Genomic DNA, 21,100 nt, shown 5'->3' on the forward strand with positions numbered 1-21,100 from the left:
AATTTGGCTCTAGGATCCCATCATTGTTAACTTGTCCAATGCATTTTGTTGGATGCAATTGGTTTAGCAGTCACACCCTGGTCATGTTCGAAGTGTAGAGTAGATTTTACTAAAAAAATGTCTAAATGCTTCATTCTTGGCACTGTTTATGAAAAAAGATATAGATAAGGTTTTATATGTATTTGAGTGTTACTCCATACTGAAGTAATTAGGTGGGTGAACCACATGTATACATAAGTATTTCAAGTGAGGGTTTTGATTTAATTGAGTATCAGAATAAAAGTCTTAAAGTATCTGCGAAGGAGTTCATGAGCATGCATATTCTATCTATACATGTTTCTGTTGTTCTACAATAACATGACTATACTCACAAAGCGTAGCAGGCCGAAAGCCTTTTAAGCGCTTGAATAGCAGCCCGCGTAAAGGTGCCCACATGTTGCAAATTAACGGAACACTTAAGCCGTCTTGGAAAAGACCTAACTTTCAAGAAAGTTACAGCTTAGGCCACAGCCAACATTTTATATGTTAGTGTGCACATCTCTTTTCCAGAATAGCTCGAAAGTGATCAGGGTTAAAACAATAAGATTTAAAGATTTTTAATTCATTAAGTCTCCATTTGACCTGGCTAATGTAAACAAAATCCGTACAACACTGTACCATCCGAACGGTACGTGGACGGATTAACCGAAGGTTAACTGTTCCACATATATTTGTCCACTTATACAAGCACACAATGCAACCGGACACGAATTTACGGACTCCTCTTCGCACTTCCTGGTGGTTGGCAAGGATCTTAGTCTGCTCGTCGACGCATATTTCGGAACCGACCTTACAGATAGACACGAGGGCGGCTAATAAGTCGGCTTTGTGGGCAAATGTGCTATGCGTACATGACAGCCTGTGAAAAACGGTTTGCGCTGAATGAGAGTCTTTACGACCCTCTTATAAAGCAAAACCTAGGTTGGTGACATCGAACACGTGCAAAAAGTTAGCTTGACGCACAGGATAAAACTTGCTTATAAGATGGAGTAAAAACCCAGCGTCATTATTGACATACCATATTAGGACGTTCCTGTCTACAAAGTGCAACAAACGACTCGGAAAGGGCCTGCTGCCTATCAGTTCCCGTCCATTGAATATGTTAGCAAGCGTCAACCGCATCCAAGCGGGTCAATGCACAGTGTTGGCCACATACATGTATCATTTTTCAGAGATGCTAGAAAATGACCGGAACCGACGTGTCGCTACGAAGGGATACTAACGTTGGACGTCACCAAGTCGTGTTTCGGTTAAAACGTCCTCGAATGACGTCATTATCGCGGGATTTCACAGTCATTATTCTATCAGCTCTATTTTTCAGCACTTCATGTCTACCTTATTCAATGTTTTATAGATCGTATATTTCATTTACGGTCTAAGTGAGATCGCTATATCTAAATATTTTTGTATATAAAGTTAATGATGGTATGTTTCGACTTTCCCAACCGCTATTAACTGATTGATATATATATATATATATATATATATATATATATATATATACATGAATGTACTGTACTATTAAAAAAGAACATGGAATAACAAAGAACTGAGATAAACTGACTCAATTAATTTAAAGGGATTTCATGTTAATATTAAAGAACTGTTTTATCGCATAGATCTTTAGATGTATGTATTTGGTCACAACAACAACAACTACAACACCAACAGCAATTACAACCACTATTTTATTGTATTAGCCAATCGATAAAAATTACAATATAAACTTAAGGACAAGCCCATCAGTCGAAATTCTAACAAAGACCATTTATAAAGGTGACGACAAAGACTCACTTAAAGATAGACACACAACATACACGCGACAGCACACACAGACCACATACGCATCAAAATATCAAGCCTATTCTATAGGTATGATATTAATAACATCTAAGGATGTTCACTGGGTACTGACACGTTCAGTTTCGAGATTTCTGAGTAAACACATTGAACATTTTTCTGAAGAAGATTACTATAACGGTCTTATATCAATATAATATATTTCATGTATTATTTACACGTGAGACGTGAAGTTTTGAGACATACCATTTACCGAACATATAAGTACGAAAATCTACACTGAACAAAACTAAGATTACCATGACTTTACAATGCGGTGGTTGTTACAAAAAATTGAACTTTGTTGTATAAGGTAAGTAACCAGATAAGATTTTAATAAATGAACATTTAATTGTATAAGCAAGTAAACAAATTCGTAACACATGTATTCTAATATGGATGTATAGCTAGTATATACCAGTATCGCACTTTTTAAAACTTAAATTTTATAGACTGTGCGCACATCTTTATCGTTTTAATTTTATTTATATTTATATTTTGATAATTCAGTTCCGTACATTGTTTGATCTGTTTTTTACTTTCTTATTCATATGCGACAGTTTGGAACAAGTTTGAAATAAACACACATGTCACAGTTTATAAGAAATGTTAAGGTACGTACTGTATTTGTACGAACGGTTAGCTCAAGAAATCAATTTTTAGGTGATGCACTTTCCCGGTAGCGACCTCAGTAGCCTCGACCTCTATCTCTGTCCCTCCATAAAGCATTCGTCCCATTACATATCGGTCGGTTCCACTTCCTTCTAGAGGAACTTCCAGTGTGCCTGCAAAATGGCAACCTTCGTCAGTAACGTACATCGGATCTGGATCAATGGTGTAATAAATATCAAAGTCTATAGCCGTTTGGGTTGATGCGATTGGACTGTAGCTCTGTTCATCTTGTGCTTCTCCAATAATAAGGCACTGCCCAGCTGTAATATGCTTATCAAAGACATTTTTGCAGCGAGCTTCTCCATTTTCGTCTATTTCTTTATACGATTCTCTGTGAACATGTTCAATAAAATACTCATTTGTGTCTGTTCCATACGTGTATTTGCTCACTCGCTGGGAAATCAACTCCGGCTTGTGTCCAAATATCACAGCCCCATTCAAGACTGCAAGGTCTGCATCATTTGGGACGAGAATTGTATGCCCATCAAACTTTGTGTTCATAGCTTGCTGGAGCAAAGAACAGTTACTAAATCCTCCCACTAAAACGATTGCTTCTATATCTCCTACGGTTGACTGGTCAAGCAGGTTGGAAACATGGTCAACAATAGCTTCAATTTGTATCTTGAAAATGTTCCTTACTACATCCATATCGACTTTCAATTTGTCGGCTTTTATTGCTACCTGCAAGAAACAAGCAATCAATAATGAACCTCTTTAGATATTTTATTTTTCTATGTCATAACTTTAATATAGGAATATTTAAAAAAAATGGTTCTCAAATTGTGTGCCTTTTTATGACCTGTTCACGTAAGGCTAGAACTTAAAAGATCCTTCGGTTATCAAAGAGTTACGTTGCACATAGACAGGTTATTACACCATTTAAGGTGTAAATCAATGATTGTAGACAACGGCTGATTCCCAACAGGCAGATATTTCACAGACGTGTCGCTATCCTTCATAAAGTGTGCCTGGTTCTACATGTCGGAGATATTGATAAGTGGTACACTCCGACTCTAGGGATTATACATACCGCATTGCTTTAGTGGTTTCATCTAACCAACACAATTTAGTAGTGGTTTTAAAAACATGTACATCCTTTACTAAGCCATATACCGAACTAAATGTGTAAGTAATATGTAGTAAAACGAAGAAGAAAGAAATCGTTAAGTATACTCGTACATACCGTTTTATCAAATGCAGAGTCAACGATAAGTTCGTGTATCTCCTTGCCCTTACGTTGCTTCACTAATTGTAGTAATGTTGCTGTAATTCTGAATACCACTGGTTTTTCACTTTTCAGTGGATCAACGTCTCGCTTTTTCATTTCGAAGTCCCGAATCATGAATATATAATCTTCCATATTTGATCGTTTAAATTCGTCAATGGAATCCTTTCCTAAACTCACGCAAACAAATTACGAAAAAGCAATTAAAATTCTAAAGCGCATAATACATTTTACATTTGTCGCCAATGAATAAAAGCCACCATTACAGTACTCAAACAAATTTACGGTGTTTGTAATATCCCATCGGTGAACTAAATACATTTTTATAACAAATGTGATATACCTATTATATCTTCTAAAAACTTCACATATGCCTCTTCTACCTTCGTCCCGCCCCAGTCACCTCCACTGGCCTTGTAGATGTTATTCATAGAACCGTTCTCTGCAACCTCTTGTACAGCAAAATCCACCGTGCCGCCTGTGATTTATTTTAGAATGGCATTATAGTTTGCCTTAATCACTGGATTTCAATACATTTAAGGCTCTTAGAGATATACATGACTAATGTTTGAAATAGACACCTAAAGTCAGTAATGAAATCAACTGTTTTATTTAATACTGATACTGATGCATAGTTCGCATGATCACACTTATAGTGATTACATTCTTTGACCGTATTCATACAACAAATAGTGGATTTTCAACTCTGTAAATATCTACTTGTAATTCAGTATATTTTTCAATTTCTCAACATCTTTTAAGAAATGCATGAAAAACTAAGAAAAACCCAAACCTCCTGCATCAACAACCATGACTCGGCTTCCTGTTTTTATTGTAGACAGTGAGTCCCCTTGGCCACTATTTTCCATCGGTAAAAATCGACAGTAAATGGCTGCAGCTTCTGGCTCCAAAGCCATGATCAGTTTGTCAGAAGAAATACCGGCCTGTTATGATCATAGTTTTATATATATTTCATATAAGACGAGTGTTTTTTTAAAGTTTTTGCTTTAAAACACAAATAAGAAATCCACATTCCAATGATTTCACTATGGTAATGCGTGTTGCCTTGATCGATGTCTGTGTGTTTCGCGTTATCAGACTACTAGTTTTATTGTAATATAAATTCAGTATAAATTTCAGGAACAATAGCATAGATTACTGTGCTTGATGGTACAAAACTCAAATACAAATACAAACAGTAACATACGAAATGTTTATTACGTATTTAATAAACAATAGACATAACTAGTTTTACCTTCCATTGAAACAAAATAAAGTCTTGCGATTTAACGCGGATTCTTAATACAATATTATTTCTTTTCTAATATTGAACATTCAATCTTACCAATATCATTTCTTTTTAGGCATTACGCTAGTATCTACCTATTTAACTACCATTTATAGAATTGAAATTTAAACTTCTTTTTTCTTACATTTTCGGCCGATTCTCTCATAAACTGTTTTGCACCATCATCCCAAATCGCGGGAACTGTCAAAACCCAACTGATTTCCTCTGGTTTCACGCTTCCCTTGATACGGTCTTGAATGACTTTTAAAAGGTCGTCTTTAAGAAATCTGTAATCGTTAAGATTAAGTTACGAATATGCACTTGTAAAATAATAGTTGAAAAAGCATTGCTTCTACAGTTTTATTATATTGTCGATTCAAACGTTAGTGTCTAGCAACACTGTCTGGATGTTGATTTTAAAACAATTTATTGAGTGAAGTATCACGATAAAGGATTGACAGTATAGATGTCATTAAGGTAAATAAGATAACAAAAAGTCAAGTTACATCAAGATAGCTTACCTTATTGCAGCCGAGAAAACAATATCTGCTTTAAGTTTCTTTCCAGTTTTGTCTTCAATTTTCATGTCTCTGTTTATGTCCTGTAGACAGACAAAATGTATTTATTTTGTACCCTTAACGGTTTCGATAAACTGACTGATTCATGTACATAGTTCACATTTCAACACCTTTTGTTGAGATTCCACCTTTGTTACCTTTATTAAAGATGGCAATACCAGATTTCAACCAATTATATTTATAGCAAATTTCACTAATGTTTTAGCATTCCATCTAGCTTTACCTCATTATAAAGCTTCATCTTGAATCTTTTGAAGAAGTACCATTGTTCATGTTCCTCCGCTTCAGCTAGTCTGGTGTAATTGTTTTCAGCGTCATATCCAAACGCTGAGAAAGTCTCCCCATCAGGTTCGATCAGAACACATGTCGGTGCTGTCAAATATCGGTACATTTTAACAATTGACAAATTATTTACCTAAACAGTTTAAAATACCAATCATGTTTTAAATGTAATTTTTTTAAAAGTGGATTCTTCTTGCATTTGAATTAAAATCCGTACGATTTCATCTGCTACTCTAGGGTAAAGCAAAGCATAATTATGCATGCCTCAGTGTCATCTATATATTCTTTGTTTGAATGAAATACCAATTACATGTACCTTTCATTGACATCAGCTGGCCTCCATGCCATCGCCTTGTTGTGACTTTTATTGGGTCGAGTTCAAAGTCGTGTTTAAACGAATACGACCATCCTGAGTACGTTGTTCCAAAATCAATCGCAGCAACAAGAAGAGGCGCCTTAATTGTTTAGACATTATTTACATTAACAAAAATATCGATAATTAATGAGAAAGTTGAAAAAAAAGTATGCTTATTGTCATTTATTGGTACAAAGATACCTGATGGATTGCATAAAAACAAACATTAAAACATAGACGATTTAACATAAATGTACTTACCATGGCTTCTCAGTCCAAAATCAGTATTCCCAATAGCCTAGTTAATTTTCCGAAAACAGCTTGTCTGCTCTAAAGAACTTCCTCTTTCGTTTTCACCTGCGTTACATTATGTCGTATCTTAATGCGAACAGTCAAAGTATAGGATATTCAACAAAGCGGCATTTACACTGTATCGGTAATAAGCTAGCTTTTATAGCAATGCAGTAGGTTGTCTGCTTAATTAAATCTCCAAAAGATTAACAAAGCAACTTGTTCAGCGTCTGTAAAATTATGGGTGAGCAAGATATGGTATCTAATGATCAAACTTAATAACTAGGGCTTATGTACATAATTCTACTTATAACGTTGCTGTTTGAAATGTATTCTATAAGTATCCTTAATTTATATTCTTAAAAGAACTTGTTATTATACAGTGGTATGTCAACTGGCGGAAATCTCATTGGTAATTGTAAAATTAGTCAAATAAAAGATAAAAGTATCGGAGGAGAGCTCTTTATATCTTTGATTGTTTAAAAATTGAAACATTACATTTCTCCGCGAACGACTTTTCCAGAAAATTAAGACAGATCATCTTAAAGGATAAACACAACTAGTAAAGCGCTATAAAAAGTAAATACACTGTTTTTGGTTTGTCCTTGTTTTGAGAACAACTGAACAAAATTGTCATTGCTAAAGTGCTGACCAATTCGCAGACGATATAGAAATAGTAGGATACTGCTGACGACTTGCTGACTATAACGTAGAGTAAAAAGGAATTCCTTACTAGTGAACTGACAGTAGTATGAAGAGTGATTTCTGTTTCATTATGTACTAATAGCTTATTACATATTAATTGAATAATGATATTATATTGCATCTATTTTATAAGAGCATTTATTTGCAAGCGACAACCAAACTGGCTTACTGTCTTCAATATCGATAATTTAAGTATAAACGAATGTTCTCAAGAACTCAGTTTCTCTTGGTTATATATATTGACGTCCTACAATATCGAATGATACACCACATGACGTATTCTTGCCTTTTTAGAGTTGGAAGCATACCTGTATGGAAAAATAACACTTGATTGTTCATCAATTGCAATACTCTGCAATACTGTGCATGGTAATAATATTACTGTCCAAAAGCACTGACTAGTGAATTACCCATCACCAATTAAACCAAAACAAACTCTATTGCATGTCGAACATTCAAACCATTCGGACATTTATCATGCCGCTAGTTTACCACGGCCTGATTATTTTTTTTAAATATTCTTCTTGTTTATAATCAAGTATTCGACTTAAGCTTAAATAATTGTTGGTACAGCAAAGATATACAGACTCGTTTATCGTCAGCCCTATCTATCGGTTCTTGTACCACTTGCCTGCAAAACAACACAAAAGATTTAAGATAAACCGAACCCTTTTATTTCTAATCATAACTAATTTATCACATCTTGGATAAGCGTTCACATGTCATATACTATTTTTATGTTTCCTTAAGGGAGAGCATAGACATAAAGTAATGTGCACAAGTAGTGTGCACAAGAACCGCAATTCTTGCAACTTTCATTGATGCATAATTCCCTTTTACAATTTTGCAGCATACATCGATACGGAACGATGTATTGAATAGATTTTAATGAAAATTAGACTTCAAATATATACCAATAAGAGGTAATGCGGTGCGCAAAGGCTTTAATCCTACTTACTATATTAACTCAACTACCCTTTCCCATTTTTTATACTTCTGCTGTCCGGAACTTAATTCCAAAAGTATTTGAGATATTTGCTTCAATATTCTATATCATACTTTAATATAATATCCAATAATAATAAGTATACGATTATTGTGTAACAAGCACAAAAGCATGACTAGGAACCATAAAACTGCTTTCGGATGTTTTTATTGTTGTTTTTTTTTCATTTTTACACTGATTAGTTTGTCCTGGTGCATAATCCCCTTCAAAACACAGATATCTCTTTAAGGAGAAGTGCAGTAGTGCAGTGCAAAAGAACCCTTACTCTGTTTTAATGGGAGGGGGGGTGTATGTTACTGTCTGCGACCTATGTCTTTCAATGCATCCGTGATTGCTTTGATTTCCTAAGAATGTAGTGTGCAAAAGTTCTTCATGACAAATCGTGCCGGTCTGAGTTTGGTAAATGCATGTCTCAATATAAACAACAAATCAATACTACTGCGGTTTTTGTGACCGTGGGTTATGACCTGATTATGTTTTACATACTGAAATTACAGAATGAACAACACTATAAAGATACGGATGACGTTGACTGTGTTATTTTCTATTTCATATTATTATATGTGTGTGTTTGTCGTTTGTCTTTTCATCTGTATGACACTGAACCAGAGCACAGTCAAATTTGGTCACTAGGGACGTTAGATAGCCGAATCGTATTATCATATTTTCAGTCTTATAATTGAGAGACCAACCAGCATCTAATTCTTTAAACTTCAGTAAATCCGATAACCTCTAAGGGTTATATGTGCTCAAAGTTCAGAGTTAACATTTTGGCACAACGGCATTTAAAATTGTATTTGCCTATGATGGCCACATAGGATCGATATATCTATGTGATATCATCACTGACTTGACAGTTTTAGGCAATTTGGTGTTATTGATATACTTTTACATTTAATGTTCAGGATAGAAGCAAAGTAATAAACACAAGAAATTAATAATCTTACAATATATAACAGTTCTGTGATTATTCCTAATTCATTTAAACAAATTAGAAAAACGTGCATTGAAAAGTTACTCACAGTTTTCAATACACATTCTATTGATAAATTGAAATTTCATGTCTTATACTTAGTCTATTAAAGTCACAATTTGTAAATATCATAATATAGGTAAACATTGTACCTGTTTCGTCAATATTCTGATCAAAACAGTTTCAAATTAAAACTCAGCAATCAAAAGACTGCATTACTTCTAAGACATTGCTTGCTTGAACTAAAAAGGTTTTCAGTGAAAAAGAACATTCCATCTTTATTTTTTTAAATTTTAGCTCAAGAGGTCAAGCTGAAGGCGATGAATTTTCCTTGTCGCGACCTCAGTGGCCTCTTCATCTCTGTCCCACCGTAAATCATCCGTACTTCAACCGATCGGTCTAGTCCCCTTCCATCAGGAAAGATTATAGCGTTTTTATTTGATGTCGCTGGAGTGTAGCTCTTTTCTACTTGTGCTTCTCCAACAAAAAGGCACTGCCCAGCTGTAATGTGTATATCAAAACAATTGCAGCAAACCTTCCCGTCCTCAAGTATCACCTTGTAAGATTCCTTTTGAACATTGTCAAGAAAAGGCCTTTTCATTCGAAGCCCATACGTGTAATTGCTCACTCGCTAAGTAATCAGCTCTGGCTTGTGTCCGAATATAACGGCCCCTTTCAAGACTGCAAGGTATGGCTCATTTAGGATGATAATTGTATTGCTAACAAATCTTGACTTAATGGCCTGCTGGAGTAAAGAGCAATTGGAAAATCCTCCAACCAAAATAATTGCTTCTATGCCACCTATCGTCGACTGCTCAATAATGTTTGACACATGGTCAACTATTGCATCAATTTGCGCTTTAAAAAAGGTTGTTACAACACTCAAATCGACCTTCAATTTGTCGCCTTGGATCAAAACCTGATTTTTTTTAATTTATTTTTCGCAGATGTTATGAACCGATGTCGTTTCTTGAACTCTTGAATGTTTTCTGCTTCCGAAGTTATTCTCATGCCATATTGTATAAATGACGTGTTCAAAGTATACACTTTGTCGATTCTCAGTGGCTTAAACAATAATATATTGCGCGCTTCGATGTAAAAGAACAAAGCATTATACCTTTAAGTATAATTGAAGACACCATTGTGGATTTGCTAAAAAGACTTGCTAGTAAGTCTAATGAGATTATTTATCTAAAACTATCAATAACGAAACAACACACTAATATAATAGGACAATGAATGTAATTGTTTTTGATGAATACACACCGTACTATCAAATGGAGTATCTGTTATGGCCTCATAAATTTTTTTTGCCCCTGGGTTTTTAATCAGCTTTGGTAACATTGCTGAAACTCTGAAAATCACTAGCTTATCACTTTTCAATGGGTCAACGCCTCGCTTTTTCATTTCAAAATCACGAATCATGAATATGTAATCGTCCATGTAACACCGCTTAAATGCGTCAATAGGATCCTTTTCTAACTTACCCGAAAAGAAAAGAAAAGCAGCAAATCGTTTGATCTGTCATAACTATTATAAACCACATTATATAAATTACAACACGAATCTAGTCCACTTCCTCCTAATACCGGAAAATGAGAAAGCTAAATAATTGTCAAATAAAACATGTGTGAACCAAAAAAGTCCTCATGTTCGTACCTAACATGTTTTGTAAAAGAATGACGTACGCCTCGTCCACCTTCGTTCCTCCCCGATCTCCACCACTGGCCTTGTAGATGTTCTTCATAGAACCGTTCTCTGCAACCTCTTGTGCAGCAATATCAACCGGGCCGCCTATTAAGTGGGTTAGAATGACATGATGATTTAGTTGAACAGATGAAGTACCATCAATAGACAATGTTTTGAAGTTCATGTTCCTCATTATTTTACAAACGTGCTTAACAGACAGCGTACATTGTTTATTTGTTTTAAAAGAATAGTAAAACATCATCATAAAACACATTTTATTAGATATTGCATAGGAAGAAAATTACTTACCATAATTATCAGTTACCGATAGCTAACGCTAGTCTGTAGTTCACACTTCCCCCATTCGGTATCGCCATCCATGTTTGTAATAATAACATACGTACTATTATCATTAATTGAGCAGACAGCCATCAACACAATTGCTGATATGTCGATTACAGAGATCTTTTGAATTGACATAATTATGAACATGTCGGCTATAAATGTTTAAATGTTGTATAACATTAAATGGACATAAAAGTAAGCCCTGTTATTACATGATCTATAAACAAACTAGTCATGATTGGACAGAAAGCAATTTTCATAGATAAATTATAACGCCATATGTCTTATCTAAAAATTGGAATGTTGATTTCGAAGACTCAAACGTCAATATGTATATAGTTATACCGATCTCTCTTTTTAGTAAATTTCAGAAAAACAATTATGTCACCAACCCCTCCACTGTTAATGAACACGAATATACAACCTATGGGTTTTGTTTTTTCATAATTCATATTGATTTTGGCAAAATACATTTAGAATATTAATACAACAAAGTCAGCTCATTATTTATAACTCATTCTCGACGGGGTTGCATCATGGCTTAAAGTAACTTCACGATTGCCATTGACTTACATAAAATCTTCATTAATAATTTCTTAAAGTAAGTTGACTTTAATGCATGCAAAATATATATAAATTAAAGTTTTTAATACATATAATGTCACTAAAACGTCTCTTCCTGCCTTCTTCATTTCTTAAAAGTCAAGGATACGATTTTTTTTAATTTACAAGGTGACATATCACTAAGTAAAGACATCATGTCTAGATTACCTGCCCCTAACAGTACATAGGGGTATCAGACTTTGTAATTGTAATAAAACCCTTATTAACTTTATCTGTGAAATATGCTGTTAGATATGGACGACAATAATTAATTCTTGGTTTATATGTAACCATACTTCACATCTAATAAGTAAATAATTATATATTAAAAACACCGATATCGACTTCAAATTTGTTTGTATTTTTGTTCCCTGAAATGCATCTGTCTATCAAACTAACTGTGATTTATTAGTTGTGTAATATCACGTAAGTTTGTTTTATCTTCAGGAGTACGTCCATTCAAATTAAATCTGCAACTAGAAAATCAATTGCCTTTGCTCGCCTTCCTTCCCCTTCCATGAGACCTCGTTTTGGTGTATATATAACTTTTGTTTTATAAAGATAATGTCTCATATGCAGTTGAGTATTACTCCATATTTTTGTTATTAATTGGATTATTCAAAATATCTAACGAGTGTGAGCAGGCATTTACTAGCTTAAAATATGTAAATGTTTTATTTGTTTCCACATAACCTTATGGGAAGTTATTTGCGTTTTTGACTCGCCATAATCAGTGTAATGTAAACACAACTGATCACTGTACTAAAACGCTTGTATAAAAGAAATTGTGATATTCCGCCTGTCTTCGATTACGATATTATGTACTCAGCAATCAGCAGGAAGCTACATGAGTCATACGCAGAGGTCTCCGTTTATGTTCGATTTGATTCCGACAAAACGATCGTCTTATCACAGAAATAATTACTGAGATAGTATTTTAACCCATCAAACACGAGTATTCCAAAAAAATAGACATAGATACATGTACGAGGTATTGTGTTTCCGATATTTATTTTGATTACTTATGCGTTCATTTTGAAACAATTTAAATGCGTATTCTGCTGTTCATAATGCGTTTTGTTCCTCGTCGATAATGCAATAATTCCGGTCTCTATCATTTAAATTGCGTTAATATGCAAATACGCTCCTTTTTCGCACTGTTTTTTAACCGCACACCATTTTACTGCCCTGCTTCAGCAGCTACTCATTCATAACGCAATAATGAAGCTATAAGATCAGATTGGTTGTTAACCATCGCGGTACTTATGTGTTCAGCGTTGATATGCAGGAAGGCGCATTAATACAACTGTTGTTAAGAATGTTTTTTCTTGATCTCCGATTTAGTTATAAATGTCTGTAGACTAAACCAACAGCCTAATCAAAGCAAGTGCTGAGTGATGGTACTGCTTAAAGCTGGCAACAGGAGTGTAACAACTGGTAGTATAAATGTCAGATATGTGGTAAGAGAAGAGTGAATCGGACCATACGACATTACTAGTCTGTGTTTTCTAAAATTCAGGATCTCCAGCCATAATTCATAAAGGGCAGAGTGCAAGGTCAGGAAGTGCACTTTTGATGCCCATTGAATAATCCCTGATGCCAGGTTCAATGTTTAAATCATTGTGTATGTGTTGTTACTACTTCCAATATCAATACTTATTAACCTTTGGTAGACCAATGACTTAACAAACATATAGCAGTTCATAAAACATTAGATTGAAAAATTAACAAGTTTATGAAAAATGAAGGTTCAGTAAGTGTTTTTTTATGACTGGTCTCTAAATTAATTTATAATCCAGTATTTGTTTCTTGATCTGAATTGGTCTGACATTGATCCATCCGACATTGAGCCGAATTCGCATATGAAAAAGAGTGTCTTTATTTCTTGATAATTACAAATATTATACCAGGGTTAATGAGATTAATTGCAGACAAACGGAAAGGCATACTCTAAACGGACTAGACACCTGATGGTCCCAAAATCAGCAAATACAATTTTCCTCAAAACAAGCCTGAAATTATCAAAATATGTTTTAAAAGTGATTTGTATAGAAACATACACAGAAGTAACTGGGATTTACTCGGTACGAAACAGGTTATTCCATACACAAAGATATGTAAGTTTTTGACAATTTTCTTTTCATCTTGCAATGGTTTCATCTGGTGTCTAGTCCCTTTAAATGTATTTCAACAAAAAGTAATAGTCATGTCTGAATGACAGTAGAATTGCGATTATTAAGTAACATATTTATCTCTGTCAAACATGGATAGGGTGATAGCAATTGTCTTAAATTTCCCAGATAAGAAATGAGCAAAACTGAAAATAACAATCATATTATGTCAGCAACATGTGTATTTGAAAAGTTAGAAGTGATTTTTAAGACAAGGTCAAACTTTGGGAAATGATGGATGCACTATGAAGGCTATAGCACAGGATGGATTTTCTTTAAAAGAAAGGCTGAAAAATAAGTTACCAATTAACAAGTCTGTAATGTTATATTTATCTTAAACAAACTACTTTGGCAAACTACTAATGGACAATATACTGCCTGTTCTGATAGGGTGATAAGTGAGAATGGAGCACTTTCGCCTTTCTTTACATACCATATCCGGATGTTCCTGTCCATCAGTTCAACTAGAGACTTGTTATTGACATGTTCTTCCTTTTAACCGTAACGTTTTGCTACCTTTCGTTTCTCTTACACAGGAAAATGTTTAATTCATACAAGGCCATTTATGCTTGTTGAGTATAATTATATCAAGCTTTTCTATAATGTTGCTATCGCTATTATTTCAGTTAAAACTCAGCTTTATAACTTTATCAAAAGTAACGTGTTTTTTCTCTGAACAAAGGCATTACTCAGACTGATTGCCAACGGAATTCGTGGCGATTTTCTGGTCGCACAGCAACCGTAGGTTGGGCGAAACGCTACTGCCATGAAAAATGATGGCAATGCCATCCAAAACGTTTGTAGTGCCAACCAAAATGATGGCAGTGCCAACAACTTGAATGGTAGTCATGTGACTCCACAAAAAAGAAAATTAAGGAATTGATGGTTGCCATCTTGTAAAAAAATACGCAACTGATACAAAGAAAGGCTCTCAACATAGCCCTATGTTTTGGAATGTAAAAATAAACAAATCAAAAGGATGAGTCACCTTATACATGACTGCACTTGACCTTAAAACAGCGGAAGTTGCGCAGAATAAAAAAATGGCTGACATTTTGCGCGTACATAAACTAACGGTAAAGAACATAACGAAAGAAACTACAAAAGATACATGTGCCGTAAGCGATGCGATGCATCGGTAAGTAGGATAGTTTATACACAGGTTTCGTTTCTCTTACACAGGAAAATGTAAGCAAGCCTCAACCGGCTTCCAAAGTCGCAGCATACACGTCAATTCGTCAGAGATGCAAGTTAATCTGGTATCGTCTAGTGCCCGTCTTACGACAGCATCACTCGGTTTGTGATTCCAGAATGGAGTGACACTGGTGTCGAACTGAGCCAAGTCGTGTCTTAAATAGAAGGTCCAACAGTGACGCCAATACTGCGATAACTTACAGCTTCTTTTTGTCGGCTACGTCATAAACTGATCAAGGTCATACTCCCGTGAGGCTCGCCACAAGTCGTGATGCCACACCGTGACTTTTGGCAAATCAATTGAGTCGACTCAGCCTTTTCAGGCCAGTCTGCGTCAGAAATCTCCCATAGGACATCATACAAACCTTAGTGACAGGATTCAAGATCAGCATATGGCTGAACCGGAACTGGGATATTATCGGCTCCACTTTGTGAATGTTCTCCTCTTCCGGCGGATCATTCGCAATAGACAATGGTTATCCAGTGTTCTTTTCAGGAAGATTGCGTTTATTACGAGTAAAATGTTGTACATTAGTTAAATCTCGGGATAATCATAGGGAAATAAACGAGTAGAATTGAAAGTTCAATGAACAAGATATGGTCTAAATCAGATTGATTGTTAAGTTAATCTTTCTTGGAAAGGTTACGTGTACAGTTTTCAAAAATAAGTATTGTAGTATTTTTATGTCTGACTTATTTTATGTTGTATAGATTTATATTCATTCAGAACACTGCATTTTAATGTTGTTGATCATTTCATTAACCTTTTCAGAGAAGATAGGGAGTCGTGTGTTTCAGTCTCAATATATTTATAAGGTTTTTGGTTAATGTTTAGAATATTTGTATGTGATATATCTTTAAATGTATGACTTATTCATGTTGAAAGAATTAAATAACATTGTCTTGTTAATGTAAAGCGGAATCTATATAATGACAATGTCATCAACAATTGGAATGGACGATCTAAAGACTCTAGAGGAGCAATATTCTCTAACAAATTAGTTTATGAGATTCCACCTTACTTGATCGTGTGCATTTACGTAACATTTTGATTTAGCATTTTAGGCTACCTGCATCTGCACATAGCTTTTCGCATAAATATTAAGATGAAGAGTGGAAGATGAGCATCAATGTCCTGTCCTATACCGTTTAATCAGAGAAAATGTGATATTTTTCAAATCCTAGACGAAAATAAGTTTGTTCTATGATGTAGACAACATTATAAGGTAATATGTTAATATATACCCATAGTTTATAGTAGACTAAATAGGCAAACGTTTATTCAATGAGCTACATTGATAAAAAGGATATGTTAAGAAAACTTAGTTTATAGTTTTACAATGCATATTAGTTGGCATGTTTGCTCCCTAATTTGTTTTTGCGCGTCTATTCGTAACATTCATTTCACGTTTTTTTGGTATTGTAAATTTAGCTACGTACGAATGTTTATATACAAGTTTATTGCATAATACATTAGACATTATGTCCATGAGTATACACATTATAAAACGTACATTGTTACACAAATAATTCATAGGTCGTAAGACATGAAGTATTAACAGCGAAAAGAGGATATGTTTTCTACTCATAATACATATGAAATGTTTTTCGTATTTCGAACGCTTTATGCACATACATCGCCAAATTTCTATTAACAACAGCTTTTGGAGAGGTCATCAATTCAATAAACTTAAACATATTCCGTCTTTTAAAGAAATATGGTTTGATATACATTTCTCGTTGTTCAGCATACAATTGACATTCAAGTAAAAAGGGATATACGTTTTCAAGAGTGTTATAAAATAGGTCAGTTCTTTCATTATAAGGTGTTGCGGTTGGTTTATGCCATCTACCTGTTTCGATGCTCAACATATGTCTTGACATTCTTAACCTAGACAATGCATATCTATATTTTGTTATATTTACATTACAGAAATAGGGTTGTTATTCTAATAACGGTACATGTACGTAAGTTCGAGTTCTACTAAACTATCTGAGCTCAGACTGCCAAATTTGTATATAATTATCAGTAGCTCTTCTTTTAAACATACTTAGAAACAAATTTATGTCGCCAGCTTCTTGACTAAGCCATACATCATTAAAACCTAATGCTTGTAACAAATGTCTTACCATGTAAGCCCAGGACTTGCAAGTTCACCATAAACAAAATTATTTTGGGTCTGTAATCTAACTCCTAACAATTCTGTACAAAAACGTATGTGTATTTGTTCAATTTGAGGACTGATACTGAGACCCCATATTTCCGATCCGTAACTCAAGACTGAATAAATGAGTTTATTGAAAAGATCCAATCTATGCTTAATTGAAATGCATGGATAATTAGATAGAACACCTTTAAGCTTAAAAACCGCCTTTAATGCTTGTCCGGACAAAGCATCAAAAGTTTTTCAAAAAAAAAACAGATATAAACATGCATGAGATACTTTTATAAAGAGCATTTGAATTACATAAGCAGGTGTAGATCTTTCAGAAATGTAAAACTAATCTGTTATTAATAGTTCTATTAGTACTGTATGTGATACCGTAAGTGTTATACCTCTAAGCTGAATTGAAATATTGACGCTTTTAAAAGTGTATATGATTGCTAAAATTTTATTATATTTATCAAATATTTCCTTCCGGCAGTTAATGTTCGCCTGTATGGATATTCATTTTCGATGTATTATTGCAGTTTTTGCGTAACTATATAAAATATAAAAAAAAATCAATATAGATAACACAAACGTTTATTTCTATGAGTATTATATACTTACATAGTCAGATCTACAACAACCGAACAATAAATGTTTTAATTAAAAGCTGACGTTAATATTGCTGTCGCTTTTACATGCATATTCGATATTAAGGCCTATTGATGTTTTTTATTAAATATGAATTTATTCATAAGAAGACAGAATATTGTATATATATGTTTGTCCACATGAGCCATGGCCTTCTAGATATTATGAAAATGGATCTGAAATTATCATGACCTCAAAAGAACGCGCATGGGAGGAAATCTATACCCGCATATAACCCTATAGGAACATATATATAGTTCACATTGAGGTAATAGCAAAGATTAAGAATCATTTATTTATTGAAGATACATTGAAACGACACATGTTATTCATATATCATTAAATAATTGAGGAGATTAATTGTTTTTTAAAACAAATCGAAATTTGCAGTATTCTTATTCCATAAACTGAATCACACATCTGTGTCTTTACTTATGTATACATTTTTGTTGTCCGATGATCCAGTTTTGTATACACTTTGATACCACTTTTTTTAAATATAAAAACAAATGCTTCAAATTTTACGTTTAGGTAACAGTATTAAGACAGGTTGGAACAACCTTAAAAATAAAACAAAGGTTACCTGTTAAAAGATATTTTAAGATACATTCTTATTAGTTCCGTAAGTTTTGCTCAAGAAGCCAATGTTCAGGCGATGCACAGTCCCTGTAGCGACCTCTGTGGCCTCCACCTTTATCGCTGGCCGTCTGTAAATCATTCGTACCATAACACATCGGTCAGTTCCAGTTCCTTCTAGAGGAACTTCCAGTCTGCCTGCAAGATGGCAACCTTCGCCGGTAACGTACATCGGATCTGGATCAAGGGTGTAATAAAAAGAAAGGCATGCAGTGGTTTGACTTAATGTTGCTGGAAATAAGCCAGTTGTAACATGTGATTCTTCATCAATTAGGCACTGCCCAGCTGTGATATGTTTACCAAAGGCGTGTTTGCACTGAACATCCCCGTCATCATTTCTTACTTTATAAGATTCTCTGTGAACATGCTCAATAAAAGGCACCCTTATCTCTACACCATACGTGTATTTGCTCACCCGCTGGGAAATCAACTCTGGTTTATGTCCACATATAACGGCTCCTATCAAGACCGCTAGGTCTGGTTGATAATTTGGGACGATAATTGTATGGTTATGAAACTTTGTCTTCATAGCTTGTTGGAAAAAAGAACACTTTGAAAATCCTCCGACAAGACAAATTGCTGCAATATCACCTATGGTCGACTGGTCAATTAGTTTTGAAACGTGGTCAACTATTCTGTCAAATTGCGGCTTCGAAAGGTTAGCAAGTTCACTCACATTGACCATCATTTTGTCCTCTGTGATGGATACCTGCAACAAATAAGTAAACAGATACATTTTTATTGATATCATTTTAGGCGGCCATTTGTTAATATTTCAACAGCTTAATAGCAATTCCATAAACATGGGTATTCACTCAAATAACAACAATAATTGATGTAATGGAAAATTTAAATTTAATCTGGAGTACACACCTTACTAGCAAATTGCGATTCCTTTATCACGTCTTGAATATTCTTGCCCCTGGTATGTGCTTTAAGTATCACAGGTGGAACCTTCAAACGGATCGGTGTATCGCTTTTTGATAGGTCGACCGTTTGCCTTGTCAGTTCGAATTTGCGAACCATATATTTGTATTCGTCCATGCTAGACCGCTTAAATTCCTCAATGCACTCTGTTCCTGTTTAAACACAATCCAAATGTAAATATTAACATGGATAATTCGCAACAGTAAACCACATTAATTTGACACAATTGAAGTTATGTCAAGATGTCATAATTGGAGGATAAAATGCAGCCCTGGTAGTATGACCAGTTTGTAATCAAACGCGGACAAATCAGACACACAGACATATACTGAAAACACCAAACAATTTGAACGCACGTAATAAACATAAATAGCGATAAAAGGTTAATCATAGGTTGAACCAAATCATCTTTGTATAACAAGCATAATATACCTAACATGCTTTTTAAAAACTCCATGTACTCATCTCTAGCCTTTGTTGCGCCAGAATCTGTGTCACTAGCTTTGTAAATATTCTTCATAGAACCATTTTTTGCAAACTCTTGTACATTTATGTCAACAGAACCCCCTGGAAACGACAAATTGTAAAAAAATTAAGGGCCTTTCACATTGCAAAATTTTTATTTGAAGACCATAGACATGAAATGTTTCAAAATGTCATATTTTACTAGTAGTAGTAGTAAATACTTGTTTAACCAGCTCCGCGATATATGATACCAAAACCGGAGAATTGCTTTGAATCAACTACTTTAATAAAAGCACACCTCCTGCATCAACAACTATGACTTTGCTGCCACTTTTGAAGCGGAAAAGGGAGTCGCCATGCTCACTCTTTTCCACATTTAGAAATCCACAGAATATCGCCGCAGCTTCTGGTTCCAATGCTATGATAAGTTGATTAGAGGAAATGCCAGCCTGTTTAAACAATCACATTACATACTTTACATTCAGTTTGCAAGCTTAATTTTTAACAGGTACGTTTTAACACCAAACTCAATTCGCTGTACTGAATACCCTAAATTCACATCTACCTAAAATTGCTTGTTTCAACAAATTATCAGAGAATAAACATGTTGTTTTAATAGTATTCCGTTATAGAAACACTCAATGTATATCTCGTCTATTTTGTCGTTGTCATGGCGATATTATTTTAGACCAATTAACTTTTACTTCCTTTTCATCTCTCTCTGTGATTAAATTAGTTCTTGTTGCTAGAAAGTCATCTCATAAAACATCTTTAGCAAAGCCGTACACTTTCAGCAGCCTCCCAAATAAACTGTTTTGCACCATCATCCCAAATCGCCGGAACTGTCAAAACCCAAATGATGTCCTCGGCAGTAAGGCTTTCCTTGATTTCTATGTTTTTCAAAAGGTCGTCTTTAAGAAATCTACAAGATTATGAATAAAGAACTAAGCACTTGTTAAACAATATGTAAAACGGCACTGATCTGTATGCATATGCACTTGATTTGATTTAAAAGC

General features: G+C 34.4%; 1 protein-coding gene across 2 annotated transcripts in view; it reads right to left on the reverse strand.

The window, feature by feature from the left end:
- Positions 1 to 1,724: 1,724 nt before the first annotated feature.
- The window catches only part of LOC128217156 (heat shock 70 kDa protein 12A-like), a 60,845-nt gene continuing 41,469 nt past the window's right edge, over positions 1,725 to 21,100 (reverse strand). Inside the window, exons 3-10 of one of the 2 annotated variants that reach the window (XM_052924094.1) lie at positions 5,865 to 6,013; positions 5,585 to 5,664; positions 5,209 to 5,350; positions 4,569 to 4,719; positions 4,119 to 4,253; positions 3,730 to 3,945; positions 2,927 to 3,227; positions 1,725 to 2,663 (exon numbers count right to left, since the gene is read on the reverse strand). In XM_052924094.1, the coding sequence (XP_052780054.1) occupies positions 2,567 to 2,663; positions 2,927 to 3,227; positions 3,730 to 3,945; positions 4,119 to 4,253; positions 4,569 to 4,719; positions 5,209 to 5,350; positions 5,585 to 5,664; positions 5,865 to 6,013 (1,271 nt within the window). In that variant the 3' untranslated portion in view covers positions 1,725 to 2,566. Of the gene's footprint in view, positions 3,228 to 3,729; positions 3,946 to 4,118; positions 4,254 to 4,568; positions 4,720 to 5,208; positions 5,351 to 5,584; positions 5,665 to 5,864; positions 6,014 to 21,100 lie in introns of both variants that reach the window. The other variant, XM_052924093.1, reaches the window with a different exon arrangement.

This window comes from Mya arenaria, chromosome 14, assembly GCF_026914265.1.
Source record: "Mya arenaria isolate MELC-2E11 chromosome 14, ASM2691426v1".
NCBI classification, from domain to species: domain Eukaryota; kingdom Metazoa; phylum Mollusca; class Bivalvia; order Myida; family Myidae; genus Mya; species Mya arenaria.